This window comes from Plectropomus leopardus, chromosome 18 (genome assembly GCF_026936395.1).
Source record: "Plectropomus leopardus strain MGB_pleo_1.0 chromosome 18, ASM2693639v1, whole genome shotgun sequence".
Taxonomy (NCBI): Eukaryota; Metazoa; Chordata; class Actinopteri; order Perciformes; family Serranidae; genus Plectropomus; species Plectropomus leopardus.
In genome coordinates this window covers 10,532,498-10,552,107 of record NC_142193.1, presented here as the reverse complement: position 1 = coordinate 10,552,107, position 19,610 = coordinate 10,532,498, and the positions used below count along the sequence as shown (strand labels likewise).

The 19,610-nt window shown below is 39.7% G+C and overlaps 1 protein-coding gene across 1 annotated transcript in view; it reads right to left on the bottom strand.

Annotated features, from left to right (window-relative positions):
- asic2 (acid sensing ion channel subunit 2) overlaps positions 1-19,610 on the bottom strand; it is a 144,149-nt gene that overhangs the window by 28,390 nt on the left and 96,149 nt on the right. Inside the window, exons 2-3 of the mRNA XM_088091153.1 lie at positions 12,280-12,430; positions 481-608 (exon numbers count right to left, since the gene is read on the bottom strand). Coding sequence (XP_087947279.1) covers positions 481-608; positions 12,280-12,430 — 279 coding nt within the window. The remainder of the gene's footprint in view (positions 1-480; positions 609-12,279; positions 12,431-19,610) is intronic.

Sequence of the window (19,610 nt, the reverse complement as noted above, 5' to 3'; positions counted from 1 at the left end):
TGTGAACTAGGAGTCTGCAGTGACAGAGAAAAGGCTATTTGCATTAAATACCTTTGGCTGTTTGTATCGGTGAGACCCGCAGCCTTTGCTATCGGCCGTGTGCTCTGGGACAAAGCTTCAGAATGATTGAGTGGGGCTGAGTTCGAGTGAAGCACCTCTCTGCCAACAAGGTCATAGCCGCTGACGGTGGGGGAAGTTATCATTTGTCAGTCAAAAATCCCCAAGAGACCACAGAGGCCAATTCAGGGACCAGAGGGTAGTGGGACACACATGAGGTCACTCACACAGACTCACATGCACACAATCCCATCATACCTGTTATGGCAAGTAATTTATCACAGAGGTTTTTTAATTTTTTTTTTTTTAATCTCTGAGCGATAAGCTGTACATGTGGATAAATAGTGAAAAAAGCACAAAGAGGGGAAATGATTAAAAAAAAAAGCTATTAACTGTGTATAAGTGGAAGTCAGGGACACATACCCTCTGCTCCTGTGTGGCTACAAAAGTCTGGAAACCGGGGGCAACGCCGAAGCCCAGCTCGTGGACGAATGGCGGCTCCGCCTGACTGTGGATCTGCACCCGCACACCTGCCTCGAAGGCTGTATCCTCTGGAAAGAAAAACAGATAAGAAGATCCAGTGAGATGATTAATTCAGTCAATAAAGAAAAAGAAACGTAAAGAAAAACTGAAATGTCTTTGGCTTTTTGACTGGTTCAGATAAACTGCTCAGGGAGAAGATGAAAAAAGAGCTCTTTACACTCTACAGATGCTTCTGCAGAGAGTCAAAAACTGAATTTCCTGTTTGAAACATTTGGCTCTTTTGTCTCAGAGATTTCTCTCAGAGATTCTTTATTTAAAAGCAAACTCTCAGAGACGTGCCATCCCATTTGTCTTGACATCAAACACAGGTGAGAAGAAGAGAGGCTGGGTGCTGACGCCATAGATGAAAGGGCCTTTATTTCGCCGTACAGAGCACTGGTATGCACAAACACTCCCACAGTCATGGGCAAGGACGAAGAGAGCCATAACATTTATGGGAAAAGAGAGAGTGGTCTTTGTAGAAATCGATAATGTTCTTTCTCCACGTCCTCACTTTCAGCAGAGAGCTCCAAGACACTCAATCAAGGCTTTCCCCTGCCAGACGATCAGCCGGACACCTCGAGGTGCTCTGCAACCAATGGACAGCAGAGTCTTTCAGCATGGCCAGCCTCACAAATCCACAGGCGACACACACACAAACACACAGCAGTATTACCCCACTACGATTCTCCCATCAATCAAACATGCGCGGTGCCCGATATGGCGACAGCTTGGATGCATTCACATTAAAGAATAGAAAAAAAGGCTCAAACACGTCGGTTTGTTGTGCTGTGTGTGTTTTAAAAACCACAATTCTCAAAGAGTACAATAAGTGTGTGTTTGTGTGGATGTGTGTGTGTGTGTGTGTGTTAGTGAGTAAAAGAGTATAAAAGAAACATGGGCTGTTTGAGAGTGATAATCAGAGTCTGTTTGTGTGTGTCAGAAACAGACAGAAAATTATATGTGCACACCAATGACAAACTGCAGAGCCTGTATGTGTGTGTGTGTGTGTGTGTGTGTGTAGTTAAATCACTGTCCGCTCTGTCCTGTAAAATATAGTATCATGTCCTGTGTAATGAAGGTCTTGTACTTATAAGTGACAGACAACTTTTATGCCCTTTCTGTCTCATCCCACACTGTCCAACTCTGTGACTTGTCCTTTATAATGTGCTCGCTGTACCATTAATAAGCTATTAGCTCTATGTGTGTTTAGCACAAACAGAGTTTAATTGCATTGGTGTAATTTACAGTCCATAAAGGGAAAGGAAACTGCAGCACACCAATTTTCTAATGCAGTACACTGTACATGGGCAAAAGTATGTGGACTTGTGAACATTTCCCCATATCTGATTGCTGAACATATAACGATACCACAGAACGTCATCCACTCTTTTCTTTTATTGCTTTCAACCAGATTTTTGGAACTTGGCTGCAGGGATTATTTATACAGACCGTGATTCAGCCAAAAGAGCATTGTGGACCATTTCCAGCAGATCTGGCAACTGATCGATTACTTTCTTATGGAGAACAGGAGAAGCAGTGCATGGTGGGAGTGTTGTTGCGAGTCTGAAGGAGAGGTTGTAGTGCATTTGCCTGTCTTTATTTGCTTTTAGTAGACTCAGTTCAAATTTATCCAAATAAGTCCTTCCAGTGCAATGCGCCTTGGCTCATGAAACTTAGACCAAACTTTCAAACTAAGTAATTTGGTTTTTAAAAATAAAGCAAAATTCAGTGACATTTCATTGTATTGCTCAAATTGTATTTTAGTGTTTACGAGCGTGTTGTTTCCTGTTTGAGGTGGCGATCAGAGAACCATGGGGGAACCCACTAGCAGCATGTTCATTCAATCACGTGTATTCCACGATAGGGTGCGTCACCAATGGGAAGCCCATCAAGCTTCCAGCTGAGTGGAGAGGCCTGTCTTCTACCATCTTTGCTAGATCTGGTGGAAATGAAGCATTAGAGCGGTTGGCCACTGCTGTTGAGATGAAAGTTAATGGCTTGCAGTTGCTGTTTCGGTTCATCCCATGGGTGTCCACATACTTTTGGCCACAGTGTTATCTTGTTCTTGGGGCCAAATCAGGCTTGAACTCAGTGAAAGTTTTTAAGCTGAATTCAGGTCATAAAGCAGCATAAACCGGCCACTTTGGTCCTTCTTTAGCAAAGCAGATTAAACCAGATCAAGCAATCAAAAACCAAGATACACAGAAAAGCGCCCTCCCAAAACTGTTGCCACTAATCTGTAAACACACCTCAGTTTGGAATATCTTTGTATAAAACATACAGTTTTCCTTCATTACAACTACAGGACTCAACAGAACCAGCGAAAAACTGCCCTCGACTAAAAGTGCATGAAAGCAAGTGGACAAAGGTGTAATTTAAAGGTAAAGGTGTCATTTGTCATTTTATTTCATATTCAACCTTTATTTAATCAGGCAAGTCATTAAAACAAGTTTTTATTTATTTATTTGATGGCTTAATCTCTTCATTGGATCATAAATTGTCATATATTTAAATTTTTAGTGTTAATGTGGCATGTAAAAGGGAAACACAAGATATTAAAGTATATGTCTTTATAATAGTTGTTGAACTAATGCTCCATTAGCAGCCATAGCATTTTACATAATTAGCCACTGTTGTCTAAAGACAATCAAAAACGCATAAAAGAGCCATACTGTTGCACTGGGTGACATATTCCTTCATTATAACCAACACTAAACTGTGTAAATAAGAAACTGCATCCCTGAGCAGCACAGCGACGTCTGCACAACAGGAATATGTAGGCACTAACTACATTAGCTGTTCATTGTGATGAAGGAGTATGTCGCCCACTGTGGCTCTTTGGTGTGTTTTTATTGGTATTTGTACAATAATGGAGTTCTATAGCAAAACGGTACGAGCTATCAGGCTGTGATGGCATATGTGATAATCTTTATTGGTTTTGTCAGGGTTTTGTTTGTGTACGGGCCGGAATTCAATCATTTGTCATTTTCTGTAGGTACAGTCTTGCTAAAGATAGCTTTGATGCTCATGGTAAACAATTAGCAGCACTAATATCGTGATTGTTTGAATTGGCACTTCCCTGTTGGAAAATATCTATCAAAGTCTCTTTGTTAAGCTGTTGTGTTTTCAGCATTTGTCAACCAGAGTTCTTGGTGTGACACAAACATCCACGTTTCTATTTAGTGGATAGATATATATATACAGTACATGGTGTCAGACCTTTGCATTGAAAAAGTGGGTGAAATTAGAAATGAGGACTGACTGAACAGGAACATCTCCTAAGTCAATAATGGCTGAGTTTGAAAAGCTTTCTGCTTTCATCAAAACAGGTGACATTTAAGATGCACAGAGAGCCACAATGACAGTGTGAAAATACACCTTTAAATAATCTTAAAATGGATTTTTGAAAATGTCATGGACATTATTTACACTCGGAACAACAGAACATAACACTGTAAAAAGAAAAGACATCAAAGTCCAAACACAAAAGCACAGGTCAATTCTTTTTCCTTTTTTTTGCTCCTTTTTTTGCTCCTCCTTTTAGCTATTATGAAATTCAACCTTTCTTTGTGTTTCAGTTTTTCAATTTTATGATGAGACAATGTTGTATTAACGTGTGGTTAGGTTTTATGTACAAAACCCACTATTGTAAGGGTTAGGAAAAGATCATGCTTGGGCTAAAAAATACACATTTTTTCCCCATTAGTGATCAATTTTAAGGTAAAAAAACCCCCTACATATTAAACATTCCTGAGGGCAAAAGGCAAAGTCTTCAAATGTCTTGTTTTGACATTAAATATAAAACCCAAAGATACTGAGTGTATTACCTTGTCAGAAAAACAAATGCAGCAAGTCTTCACAACTGAGAAGCTCCATTGTCTAATCTCTTCATCAAACTAATTGTTTTAGCTGTAATTCCCATCCAAATTGACTGCATTACACAGACTCGCTATAGTCAGATCAGATTACCAGATAGATGCTTATGTAAATGTGTGGAGTGTACGGAGCACTCGACGATGACACAAACATATACAATAACACTGAATACACTGATCATCCTATAGATGAATCTTGTATGGCTTTAAAAACACAGTGATCTAATCCTGAAAATGTAAATTTGATTTTTTATATTTTCACAATGTATTGGTCTGTGTGAAGAAACAATGAGTAAGTTTGTATGTGTGTGCGTGGGCGTGTGTTTGTGTTCGAGAGGGAGACATAGAGAGTGAGAGTTAGAGATCAGAGCAAATAGGACTTGCTGTGTTTGTTTGTGCTCCAGTCAGTTCAGCTCTCCGTATCAGAAGATGATCAAGAGGATCATGGATAACAACGTTTGTTATTTCTGACCACGGGCTTCAGCTGAATCAAAGATAGCCTCATAGATTTGTCGTTACTATGTATTTCATCATCACTATCACACTCATTTGACTTTATGTGACTTAACAAAGTAAGAGAGGCGGACTGAATTATGATGCTATCGCCTGCTGCTACAATCATAACTTAGATCTTGCCGCTTTGTTTGACAGTAAATAAATTCAGGTGGTGTTCTGGTTTCACCTCCGTTCTCCTTCAGCATTTCAAGTGTTTTGCTGTGGGAAAACATGAGAGGGAAAGGGGAGGCTCCGCTGGGGGAAATGAGAAAATTGCTCTGTGAAATACACTAGTGTTCATTTACATATGTTAAAAATAAAATAAATTATATGGCTATTCATCTTGGTTGTTGCAGGGTGTGAGTTAATGTACAGGCTTATGAATGAAGGCCCCTCTGGGCTTTCTCTCTCCACCTGCCTGTCATACAACATTTAACTGCAGGCATGTTTGTCAGTAACACTTTTCATCTTCTCCATCTCACATTTCTCTCAATCTGTGTCATATTCAGGTCAAGGCATGTCAGGCTTGGTCTATAGTCTGTGTTTAATGTGGGGGTGTGCAGACCACATGAATATGGCCAGCTGAAGCACAATTTAATGTCAAAGTGAACAAATAAGTGTCCATGTTTACATAACCACTAATAATTTATTTTATATTCCATTAAATGTTTTAGCCAGGCTAGCAGTGTGGCTAAAGGATGGCAATGTTGATCAGTCCACCACAGGGGCATGAATGTACTCAGTGCACTGGGGCTTGTGGTTTGCGGGTGGGGGGGCCCAATGTGCCCTTGAAAATCCATCCCTGTCATGGTTTCCATTGTTGTATTGTTTGTTTGTTGTTGTTTAGATTTTTTGCAGCGCTGCTGCTACGTACATGCGCACCATGCACTGTGCATAGGGCACCACGGTGCCGAGGGGGTGCTGAGGGGGCACCAACTGAGCCGATCATCATAATAATTACGGGCCTAAATGATGAATTATTTAAGTTAAGCTAAAGCACATAGGCAATAAGATAAGTCTATACTATATGTATTTGGTCAAAATAATAATTTGTCGTGTCATTGCGTGCACCTGGATGAGATAGATGTATCAGGACTCAGGAGAAGAGGCGACCCCGCCTCCCCACCTGGTCTTGCAGCAGCGTGCATTTGCTTTGAAATTTGATCCCCCGCCCTCCAGTAACAAGTGAGGAAAAAAATGAGCCCCAAAAGGCAACAGGAGTCGGGGGCAGAGAACAGAAAAAAATATAAATTGCAAGAGGAGGCTCGTGCATCACTTGCAAGTAAGTGTTAATAAGCAGCTAGCCACCTATGTTAGGACAAATGGTGAAAATAGCCAAACTACAAGCTGAAATGAGTCCACCAGTAGCAACATTGAAAGATGTTGTCTTTTTTCCTTTTAGGTAATTGCACATTGTAAGGTTATAGCTCTGGTTTTCCTATTTGTGTTGTGAATAAAAAATATCTTCAATTTAAAGAAGATTACAAAACAAGAAGTTGTAGTATGTAGCATGTGTCACTCTTTTCTAAGAGTGACCTGGCCAAGAGGGCAGCTTTAAACATGGTAACGACAATAAATACAGACAAACAAATACAACTATCACACAACACAAGAGCAAGTACCACCTCCTATAAATACTATAAACTTAAACATACAAATCCCTAAATTATAAAAAAGTATTAAATTAAATTAATAATTAAAACATTTTCTTTGGTATTTTTGCCACATACAGATATGCAATGATAACTAGGTAATATACAGTACGTGTTAATGTTGTCCAATGTACATTTTCTATTTGATCATGTGATGAGGTTCATTAATAGCTGGTTTGAAGCTTTTTAGCATATCACATCTCTATGCCAGTGCATGAGTTCCCAGTTGTCTGGAAAATATGTGTTCAAACTTCCATATTTTCTGAGCACTTTAAAGATTCCTCATCAATATTGATGTTTTCCTGTTCAATCATTCCCTCAATACTCTGCTTCTCCACACTGTTAATTTATACATTGTCCTACTTTTAAACTTAGTAGTCCAGATATTGTTTTCAATCTTAGATCAGTCATATTTTTATGTGAAAATATAAACCAATCTCAGTTCACTTGACAAATTATGGCTGCAAGAGAAATTGTCACATTGTGCCAAACTCAGATGTTGTATTTGCCCTGTTTGCACAAAACATTATTATTCTAATGTTGCTGCTGGGGTGCAAATTTACTTTGTGCAGCCACAGAGGCAAATCTCAATTTACAACAAGACTGAAAATGAAAGAAAATTATCTCTAAACTGTTGAAAATAGGCATTGCAGAAACAGCTTGTGCCACTCGTGATACTGCAGTACACCAACAGCAGCATTAATGAAAGATTTTAGGATGCACAATGAAACAGTAACCTTTTCATGCTATTTGTCTTATGTACTTCAAGAACACACACACACACACACACACACACACACACACACACACACACACACACACACACACACACACACACACACACACACACACACACACACACACAAGAGATTGACATGAACATCACACTGACCAAATCCAAAGTGAAAAAGAAAGAAGGATTAAGGACTTTCCACTTTAACTTTGCACTGGTTTAACCTGTAGCTGAACAAACATCCCTCTGCTCCCTTCAGGCGCTCCTCAGAGTGCTTTTTCACCATCGCTTTGATTTAATAACAGCAGATACAAAGAGTGCAGAGGCACTGCAAGATGTTAGCACTGCACTCAAATGCTTATTGGGCTTTACTTGCCTGTTTTCCATCCCTAATGGCAGCTGAAATGATGGAAGGCACATTGACGGAAAACAGAAAACAGGAGACATAAAGCTCCAACATATACAAAGCAAAGTGAGCAAAAGGCAGATGTTGAAAAAACATCCCTCTCTCTAATTTCTCCTCTGAAGGAGGAGATAAAAGAGAGTTCAATAAATCAATATATCTTTGCATATCTCCCTCACACTGCATCAGCCCATCAACGTAGCTGTTAAAAATAGACATAGTGGGTGAGCGCAGTGTCCCTGTTGCTTTGGATGTCGGAAATGTCAGTTTTTCTGCACATGAGCTCTGATGTAACTAAAACAAAACTCTGTGATGTGTATGACCTGATTAAAAAAGTTGTTAGTCTTTAATATAAGATGGAAGTTGAATGCCATCACACTTTCACAGGCGGTGATGTGCTTGAAGAGCTTTTCTCTGCAGTGCAAACATTTCTGTTGCTGAAGGGAAACATGTGGTGGGTGCTGAGTGTGTACACAGACGACTTTGATCAAGACTGCTTGACGAATCTGATATGGAAGAGGCCGGCCCGCTGCAACTTCAGATGACTTCTCAAAAAAAAGGTCAATGTAGCAGGAGTTGAACTAATTAATTCCACCCCAAAAAAAAAAGTTAAAGATTTGAAAGTCTGTCAGCTTAACAGATGCCAAAAACGTATATTTTTTCCCTAATAAAGCGGGAGGTACTTCTAATTAATTTCAAGTTACTTTTCTGAGCATTCCTGAAATTAGCACAGAGATGCCACAAACATCTGTGGAACCGAAAGCTTTTCCTTCATCTCATCTTACATCTTTAGAATAAAACAGCCTGAGGGCCAACAATAACCTGATTTAGATTGGTCTGGTGCCTTTTATATTATGACTTAAGGTCTACTTGAGATGGTATGGATGGAAATAGCAGAGAGACACATCCATTTATTATTTCCATCCCTGCGCAGTTTGGTCCGCAACACAGCGAGGAGAAAGCTGGGTATCCAGGCAACAGGCCATCTGTTTTCTCACACCACTCAAACTTATATTCGTCTTATTCATTTTTCACACCATGAAATGTGTTGTTTTTTTTTAATGTTTGTCCATTATGTTGAAGTGAGGAGGAGTATCATGGCTGCCCCACAGCTCCCTGGATGGAGCAATGTGCTAATAGAACCCAAGAGACCGACTGCTGGCCTCTCAATGATGTACTAAGAAAAGCCACAGGAGGGGAGAGGGTGTGGAGATTGGATGGAGAAAAAAAAGGTAATTGGTTGGAGGAGATGGGGGAAGAGTCCCTGTGCTGTGTGTGCCGATCATGTCTGCACAGCGCAGGGAACTGGTTCAGCTGAAGAGACACTGCGCTCCCTGCTGAGGCTGACTCAGCTCATCTGGGCTAATTAAACCACACAGGGATAAACAAGGGCACTGGAAACTGCAGCCTGCTGGGAGACGAAGCTCCACATGCTGTCAGGGTGGTGGCTGGAGTACAGTCTGTTCCAACAGAAATAAAACCAAGACGAGTTCGGGACAGGGGTGCTGAGGGACCTGCTGTCCATAGAAGAACATGAGAGGGACTGATAGGACGTTGACTTTTTGATGATGGATCTCCTTAAAGCTGAGCCTAGAGTAAATAATATCCATCTGCTGGGCTGCTCGTGGCTTGGCTCGCTGCTCTGGGAACTCCCCCGTCTGCCCTTCCACTGGATCAGACGTGAGCCGGCCATTCAATGAGCTTCGCTGTGGAATCACTCAGGCAGCAAGCCTCCCTAAAACACTCAATCTAAAGCACTAACAAGATATCTAATACGCACATCAGTGTGGAGGATAACTTAAAGCTGCACTACTTTGCAATAAAGATTATCAAAGTGGCTCCAGTGTTCCACTTGAAAGGGGTTTAAATATGCTTTATATATTATTTTTTTATGTCTGCATTTTTCTTAAGAAAAATATCACAGCCAGTCAAAAAGGGAGGTGCAGTGACTGTCAGTTAACTGCATATAGAGTCTTACAGTAGGGATGAAAACTCATTCAGTTCATGGATAGGGCTGACTTTATATTTTTGGGGACCCTAAGGAGTGTAGGTTTGGGGGCTCCCTATTGTAATGTGTTGCCACTTCACATGACAATCTTAATATTAGTTTATACATACATAATGTACAAATAAGCATATAAACACCAAAGTGGGACCTATTAGCAGCAACACTATCTTTAGACTACAGTAAATACAGTGTTTGTCTGTAAACCCCTAACTATATGAATGGTCCTTCTCAGGGCTTTCTGCTTGATCTGGTTCAAGTTTGAAGCATATTTTAGTCTTATGTTCTTATTGGAAAGAGTTAAATGTCACCCATCATCATGTGCAAGATGACTACATGTACAGAGGATTTGACATGACCAAAAAAGATGCAATGCACAAAGCAGAACATGTATTTATCACAAATAACTAATAATATTGTGAAAAAATCTGGTGCTTTCATCAAATGAGAAATACAAAATGAGAAATAAAATAGAAAAATACAATAAGTACTTAGTTTGGACCACTAGTTTAGTCTTTTTTTTTTTGTACATGTGCACTTTACCATACATTTCCACTCCTGTGTAGTAATGCTGGCATCACCACATCAAACTAAAGTAGAAACTATTAAGGAATCTCATTAAGTTATCCCCTGCCTTATAAACCTGTGCCCAACCAATGTTGTTTTAAGATAGAAGGCTTTAAAGGGTATTTTTACACACATCACGTAGGTGTAAGGCTATCCAAAAACAGCGTACATAAGGAAAATAGCTAACACCTGCACGCTTACTCCATGCCACTCAAGTTTATACTGTTTCAATTCTTGTTGGTTCTTTGCCATGTCAAAATCGACCTGACATTTATATCTGACAAAGATCCAAGTGGAATCAAAAATGTTGTCTTGAATAAACTTGTGTGGCATGGAGTAAGTGTGCAGGCGTTACCTTTTTTCCTTAAGATAGAGGTCTGACAAAGACTCTTTTGAACTTAAGCAGCTGAAAATATTTTGCACAATGTTCGAGAGTTTAAAATTTGGCCGCATGAAATATTCAATTTTATTTCAGAGAACTGTATTTTGGTTAGGGTGAAAAGCCTCGGAAAAGACATTTTACAAGAAGTACCCACTGTTTAACTCCTGAAACCTGGCAACTCTAGTGCTTCAATATTAAGTGTGCAAAGTCATAGAGTGGGCCTTAGTGGATGCTTTGGTGGGCTGATTATGGCCTGCGGATTATATGTTTGACACCCCTGCCTTAGAGTAAATACAGCAGCAGAATAAGCTTGAAGACATCTGTTACTAGAAGTCTTTGATTTGGACTACAAAGGTGCCACTGCTCTGCAAATAAGCCTTTTAGTGATTGTGTGGGCAAACCATGACTATCACTCTTGAAAACTACTGTGAAATAGTAACAGTACTCTTGAGTACTGTGAAATAAAAGTCTTAAACCATAGCAATAACAACACAATTTCCTCTGATTTACATGTATAATATTCAAGATATTTGTGGCTGTTTGAGGGCCATTAGATAAAAAAGCTGATAAAGATCATCTCACACATCTAAATTTAGTTCTGGAGTGTTATTTGATTTCTGAGTTTATTATGAGTTTGCTGATATGAAAGTGTCCCTGAAGTAATTTCATCGAGAGGACACTTAATCATTTCTGTGTTAATTACAGCTAAATTAAATAATGTGCATGGGGAAAAAAAAAGACTTGCGGCCCAAAGGCTCTGTGTGGGACACAACTGGGAAAGTTTTAAATACTTTATTCACTTAAAGACATCTGTTTTTTTCCCTTTAGTTTGGATATATTTCCATTGCACAGCAATACACTAAAGATAGGAGATAGACAGAAAGACGGCAGAAAAATGATAATTTTAGTAAATAAGGTGTTGCAGTGTGTGAAATATGTCTTTTATTTGACCTTACATAATAGGCGGGAGTGTTTGTGAACACTGTGTCTGTGAATGACAAAACTGGGCTCAGTGGAGAACAAACATGATGCTAGCCCGGAGGTAAACAGCTGTTAAACACAAGAAGGACTGACTCATATGGTATTGTCTCTGAAGTGCGGGCTCTGTATAGGTCCACTTAATGCACTGGATGCAATCTAGCAACACTGAGTGCAGAAGTGAAAGTCACTCAATGTAACAGCAAATCACAAGTGAAGGGATTACACTAAGAATACAAGCAGAAAAAAAGAAAACACAGACATTAGCTAAAAGCTTTTATTCTGTTTGCTGCCTCCCTGGACTGTTTCCGGTCTGGTATGGACATAGAGAAAGCTTTCGCAATAGCTATTTATGAAAGGTAATTAGGTTGAGTTGGTCACCTGGCAACAGTGATCTCATCGACTTAGAGCACGAGTTGCAAGTTGCAAGTATGAAATCATAAGAAATGGAAAACAAGAGCAAAGAAGAGGAGGAGACATTTTTTTTTGACTAGTTCAGTCTTGATTTTAGTAAAACAGTTTAAAAGAAGGTGGTGTAAAATTTCATGTTTTAACTCTGATCTGTTCAAAGTAACCATGGCAGGTGAGCAAGGGGGTCCCGACCTACCTGTGTCCCCCCACACCGGCAGGTACTCGTCCTGCTGGATGTCCAACATGATCTCCAGGCCATTTCCCGTCCCTCCCTTCATGGTGGTACGGAGTGTCTTCCCCTCCTCTGCACCATTGAACATGTAGCACTTCCCGTACCTGGTGAACACCTGAGAGGAGACAGAGAGAGAGGACTGATCAGTGATGACTCATAAACTCTCATTCATAAACACACACTGCAAAAATAGCAGTGCAGTAAACGAACTTACTAATTGAACATTGATGAAGCCAGTTTACTACCAGATACTTTCTAAGCCAAGCGCATCATTTTAGAATCAAATGTAATTGCATGATCAGCCACAGTATGTTCTCCTGCATTATCAGTTTTAAAGACGCGTCCAAACAAAATATCACTCCAACACCGAAAAACATTATCCATCTGCCGTTCCTTCAGCTGTATTTTTCTCTGTTAACTTGGCAGTTTTTACTCCATTTGCACTTCTTTCATTTAAGAGCCTGGTATTGTGATTCCAAGTCTCGGCTAAGCATACCATATAGTACTTATATAGAAAAATATATCGAAATTGCTGCTGTATTTCAACATGTTCTAAAGTAGAATTACTGCTTGCTGTTGTATGCCTCTGTGATCCACTCAAGTTGCACTTAAAAATTACATCCGTGCCTGGTACAAAATACAGCCCGGATAGTGTCATAGTGGACACCCAAGTTTAGTGTCACCAGTTCATTATCTGACCAAATGTCTCCCCTTCTGTTCCTGAGTTAGCACTTTAAATCATAACAATATTGTAGAATATTACAATGTCACAATGAAGTTGACCTTTGGCATATAAAATGTCATCACTTTATCATTTTATCCTATTAGACATCTGTTTGAAGTGTTTGTGAGGTCATAGTGACCTCGACCTTTACTACCAAATTCTAATCGGTTCATTCATGAGTCCAAGTGGATGTTTAGGCATGGAATTCCAAAATGGATTCCAAAATTTAAGGAATCTCCCTTAAGGCCTTATTGAGATATCACATTCACAACAACGAGATGGACGCATGGTCACACTGACCTTGACCTTTGACCATCAAAGTCTAAACAGTTTTTTGTCAAGTCTGAGTGCGTATTTGTGTCAAATTTGAAGATATTCCCTCAAGGAGTTCTTGAAATATCACATTCACAAGAATGAGACAGACCGTCGGTCAGTTGCATTTAAAGGGTGAAATTCTTTTACATGTAATCACAGTGGCAGAGATGTTGGTATTTTAATACTTTAAGCACTTTAATTTCAGAATAATAGTCCACACAAACACACACACACACACACACACACACACACACGCACGCACACACACACGCACATGCACGGCCCTGACAGCTACAGGTAGTATTGTAAAGTCTCTCTGTGAAGGCCATAAATGCAGGCTTCTGAGATACACTTTCTTTTACTCTCACAATATCCACCTTTTTCTCTGCAGGAGCCTTCAGCCTTTGAATTGTACACAGCTCTTATGAGGTAAAGCCAAGCAACTTAAGAGCCCACGGAAACAAGCAGCAAGTCAAAAAAATAGATGCTATTTCACATGTAATCGCTTAAAAGCAGAAAGCACCCTAAAATTACCAGTGTGTGTGTGTGTGTTTGCATGTGTGGTAACAACCGAATGAAGCACTCCTTTTAGAGGTGCTTTTCCACTAATGTCTCTCTATACCACCAGCCTCTCACCAAGAGCCACCAAATGGCTTTGAGGCATTTGGTGCTGCCTATCTCAAGCTGTCCAACTTAAAGCTGCATACGAGCTCTTCCTCCTCAACAGACAGATAAATAGAGCTCATTCTGCGGCATTGCAAGCTTCACCATTTCTGTCTATCTTGTGCCCCCTGTCCTCCACATCACAGAAGAAGAATATCCAACATCGCTTCAATGTTAGTAAAAAGTCAGCCAGCTCTGCCTACCCAATTTGCATATCAAGATCAGACCACAAGAGGACAGATTCAAGAAAACACTTATTACTGTCAGCTGTCATGCAAAAGTATGTGTTCATGTGTCATTATCCACATAACATCTCTATGCAGTCAGTTTTTTTCCTCCATTGCGGCCAGCGGATAAGTATCCATGAAAATGGACCCCTGGGCACAGATGTACAACAGGCCCACAAAATCTGCTACATTATGACATTTTTCCTGTTTTTTTTTTGCTTTTGCTTTTTTTTTAAAGTCATTCTGCTCGCTTCATAATTGTTCTGCATCTTTAAGTAGTTATTTTGTCTTTCATTGTGGTCGTTTTGTATGTATTTGTAGTCATTTTGTGTCTACTGTAGTTGTTTTCTATCTCTGTTTTGTGTCTCTCCTTGGTTGTTTAGTGTCTCTTGTTCTTTTGTATCTCTTTCAAGTCATGTTGCATCTCTTTGTAGTCTTTTGTGTCTCTATGGCTGTTTTGTGTTTCTTGTGGTTAATTTTGTATCTCTTTATGGTCATTTTGTGTCTCTTCATGGTTGTTTTGTGGCTCTTTGTGGCTGTTTTGTATCTCTTGTGGTTCTTTTGTATCTCTGTAGTCACTTTGTGTCTCTCTTGGTTGTTTTGTGTCTCTTTGTGGTTGTTGTTGGGTGTCTTCATAGTATTTTCATGTCTCTTTATAGTCATGTTGGGAATTTAATTGTTTTGCATCTCTTTGTAGTTGTTTTGCCTCTCTTGGTATTTGTCTTGTATCTCTTTGTGGTCATAATGTGTCTCTTTGTAGTCATTTTACGTCTCTTGTTGTTTTGTATCTCTTTCTAATTGCTCTGCATGTCTTTGTAGTTGTTCAGTGTTTCTTTGTTTTTTTCCCTCTTTTTGCAGTTTCCTGGTCTTTTTGTATCTCTTTGTGGTCATTTGGAGTCTCTTCCTGGATGGTTTATTCTCTGTATACACAGAATACTGTACTGTATACCGGACCCAGGAGGCCTGTTTGGTAATCCATCCGTCATGTCAACCAAGGTCTGTTATTCAATTTCAATGTATAGTGCTACGTCCAGCTATGTCATCATATTACCAACACCTACTGTATCACACATGCTCATGTACAACATTCCTGAGTTGACCATCTATGAGAAAGCTCAGTGTTTCTCATCACTTACTTTCATCCTCCATGATATAAACACAGCAGTGGACTTGAACCCAACAACTACACAAAAGGCAGGATGTAAAACAGAGAGACAAGCTGATTATGATAACTATAATTATGCGTTAATAAAGATCAAGAGGTACTCCAGTGGACAATAAAATGGGATTTGTTCCTCTTACTAAATAAACCTAATCTTATATTTTGACTACACCGGTAGGTCCATCAAGGCTTCTGTTAGTGGCAATTATTATTTGTCTCTTCCTTTGCTGTACTTAATGTTTTCCCTTGACTGCTTAAAAATCTGAGCCAAGAAAGAAACACTTTTTCTTCAATTTTCAGGGACTGGAAAAAACCTAATATTTACCACGGATGTTTCATATTGCTGAAAAAGACAATAAAATGGAAGGCAAAGTGCACCGGCAATAGTTGTTTTTTCCAGCGCAGGAGTGTTTTAAGATGGATTTTTCATTTCATGCCCCTCCTCCTTTATTGACACGGGCCCTCTCATGGATGGTTTACCGACATGATTGATAGACTTACTAATGCCATGGTGCCACAAAGGCGGCGCAGATCGGAAGAATATGAAGTACCACATTACAGGTTCATTCACCTCCACAAAACAGAGGTGCTCCCCGACAGATATGTATCTGCACAAAATAAATGACACACTAGGAGCTTCTGGAATGCAGTGAAGAGGACAGCAGATAAATATTCATGACACCATCACTCCTCGTTTGCAGGTACAAGATGTGGCTGTTTTTTTTTTGTTTGTTTGTTTTTTAATATTCACATACTTTTCAGTGTAGAGAAGGGAGACACCACAGAGGTCCAACACCCAACACTCATTTCTCATGTCTGCTGAGGCCTGGAAATGCAACTTTACTGCACAGAACACTGTTTCATGGGCAGAAACAGTGATAATATGCACCACATTACCTAGACTTTTCCTGAATGATAGCATTTTCTTATGATGCTTCAGGTGAACTTCACTGGACTGAATATTCCTCCTTTTTTTTCTTTTCTAAGCCACTGACTCCCAAATGTCCACTGTCAACATCTCTCACCCGAGGCTTATATAGGAAAGAATTGCTTTCATGGGGGCGCTGCCCACTCCTATTTCACTCCTTTTGTCAAGACTGATGATGTTTGACAGATAGGACCAGGGCCGGGTCAACATCCTATTAGACCTCAACCAGACTCAAAGGCTCCTCCTCAGTCACTGGATGATAAAGACACTAACAAAACCTTGACAGTATGGTCCTGTTATTTTGCAAATCGTCACCTACTGACCCTGCCTTGGCCCCCCTTTTTTCTCACTTCCCTCCTGATCTGCCACCTCAGGTAGAGCTGTCAGATGAGAGAAGGTAATGAGTTCTCAAACTTCTCTTCAGAGTAGCTCAGGAAACACTGTTCTGCTTGAAACATTTGTAACAGTAAAGAGACTTATCAATTCTAATTTAACAAGTAAATTGCACTGGTGAAAAGGCAGATAGATAATATTGACTGTCACAGGCTGTGTGAGGAAGTTTGTCCCAGTTGTCATCTCTGTCAATATTAGAGAGTTGCCTGTTATAAACAAGGGCATGATAACCAGGGCTCTGGTGGCTCTTGATCAATGCCACTGAGCCAATACAGATTTTCATTTGGTATCCACATAACCAGCTCCAATATTAAGTGTAATCTTCTCTTTGGTTAAAGTTGCACTAATCAATATTCTAATGTAAACAACTGCTCAAATGAGTAAGTAATAATAAGTAAGTAAGTAATAAGTAACTGCAAAACTCTTCCTTGTGGAGTCAAACACAAAAAGAATAGTAGCCCAACTTCTCCAAACTGTGTAACATGTTAGCATCTTTGTTTTGATTTTACGGCACAGTTACTTAACTGTTTTAGTTTAAGTTTAGCGCTCTCCTCAACCTGGTTTCCAGCAGCAAAAAAAAAAAAAAAAATCACTGCGCGTTTCCTGTCCAGAAGAACAAAAGAACAAAAATAACGACAAGCTGGTAAACAAAGCAGAGCATTTAGCTGCTAAAGAATCTCATAGTCCCTTCTGGAGCTGGTGGAGACCAAAAGTGGGCTATAGGAGAATGAATATTGAACCTATTAATAAAACCCCATATGCTGATGCTGCACTGTGTTTGCTGGATGTGCAAATAGGCAAGTGCTTGCTTCAACATATCCTCAAACATTCATATGATAACTTACAAAAATTAACATACAAGGATTAGTAGGATATTTAATGAATTAGCACCCCACAAATGACGTTTAAATACTAAGGATAAAGTTACATACTTAACGTAAGGAGACATAGGTTAGGTTTAAGAAAAGAAACATGGTGACAACATACCTTAAAATAACTCAAAGTTCATTTGGTTTTCCACAGTTACCAAAACCAGACTCCTGACGGAAAGTGGTGATTGACTCATACACCAACCCCAACCCTCCTCCTTACACAGACTTCCAGTTTTTATACTTCTTCCTTCTTTCCTGCAGTCAGCACAGTCAAGTGACCACAGTCTTCCCGATTGCGTGGGTTATATATGTTATAAATGAATTCTGGTGCATTACTTTTTGGTACATATATACTCATGCACTGTTTGTATGCATGTGTGCAGTGCATGAGTATAGCCTGCTTGCTTATACATTAGTACAAATTTTTAATCGACAGTTTATAGCTGTTGTTTTGCTGCCACCAAATTTCAAAAAGAGGGAGAAAAGAAATGAATGTTTTGACTTTCCATGCCTTGTGTCAAAACAAACAAAAAAACCTTTAAATTCAAGTTCGGACTGTGCTGTTCCTGTCTTGTCTTGTTATATTATGAATATTTTTAATTGAGTCAGGTTTCTGTATAAAATGTCAGAGAAGTCAAACTCAGTTGCTGCCAATATCACATTCGTTTCCTCCTATCCGAGCCAGAGGTGAGAGCTGAGCTGCAAGCGAGGGCACGTGCAGCTCTGCTGCCAATTAAAATGGCTTTTGACCACCATAACAGGTCTCATTAGTATTCACAGCTGCAAGTATGAATGTCTGGAAGCGCGGAGCTACAAACATGCCATGACCTCGCCTGTTTTCTGTGTAGTGCCTCCCACAGAGTAGAAGTCAAAACTGACATGGCCATTAGCGCATATTCCTGTCATGATGAAAGGTCAGTTGTTAGCGCCAACCACCCACAGATGCTGCTGGGAAAAGTCTGCCTTCAGGGTTTTCTACCAGGAAGCTTTTCTCCTTGGTTAGCTTTAGGGGAAAAAGGCCATGGTTGAGGTTAAAATTAAAAGAATTCTGCCAGATAAGACTTCTGGCAGAAAGCCCTGAAGGACAGCTCCCATGTGCCCTACACATCAGATTCTTAAACATGCTCCTTGGTAATGCAAAGAACTGGAGATATACGTATGTGTGCTGTACTCATGAAATCCAAGAGTTTTAAATCACTATATTCCTATTAGTCTTGGGCAAGCTACTTTCAACATGTAATATATTACATAACACTAGTTACCAATGTGTTACAGATGACACTACCTTTTCTATTCACCAAAATAAGAAGACAAATGAGGCATTATAAAATGGATTAGGGTAATGTTGTTTGACAGAACGTACTCAAAGCACAGAACCTTGAGTTCATTGTAGTTCATTACAAACTTGAGGGTGGGTGATGTTGTAAAGCCTAATGAGGGCTGCCCTATCCTGTCCATGGACACATTTTCCCTCCTTTTTTATAACTAATAAAAAAGCTCTAATTTTTTAATTATTTTGTTGCAAGATTTAATTGCTATTGGTTGAACACAATGTTAGTCTGGGAACACAACGTGAGATGTTGATCCAGCAACATGTCCAACATGGCTAAATCACATTGTGCATTATTTGTCTGTTTATTTGTCAAGCTGAAGGAATGGGAGAATAAATATTTTGCATAGTCTGACTCTGGTGTAGTGGACAGAAAATTCATTAACACTTAACTTAGGGCAGTGTTGCCAACTCTTTTCCAATGAAAGTAGCTAGCGCTAGCTAGAGAAGTTACTTAAGGTGCCAAGACAACGTCATATGCTCATTTGCATGTTAATGATATCATCACCCATTAATGGAGACATTACATTAAAGGCCAAACTAGATTCAACAGAAAAATCCTCATGAAAACATTTAAATGGCACGAGATTTATGACGGTTATAGCCTCCCACTGTGCACCACTTTCTTGCACTTCAAATGCAAAGAGCGAGAGCTTCACCGTAACCAGAAGACCTCACTAA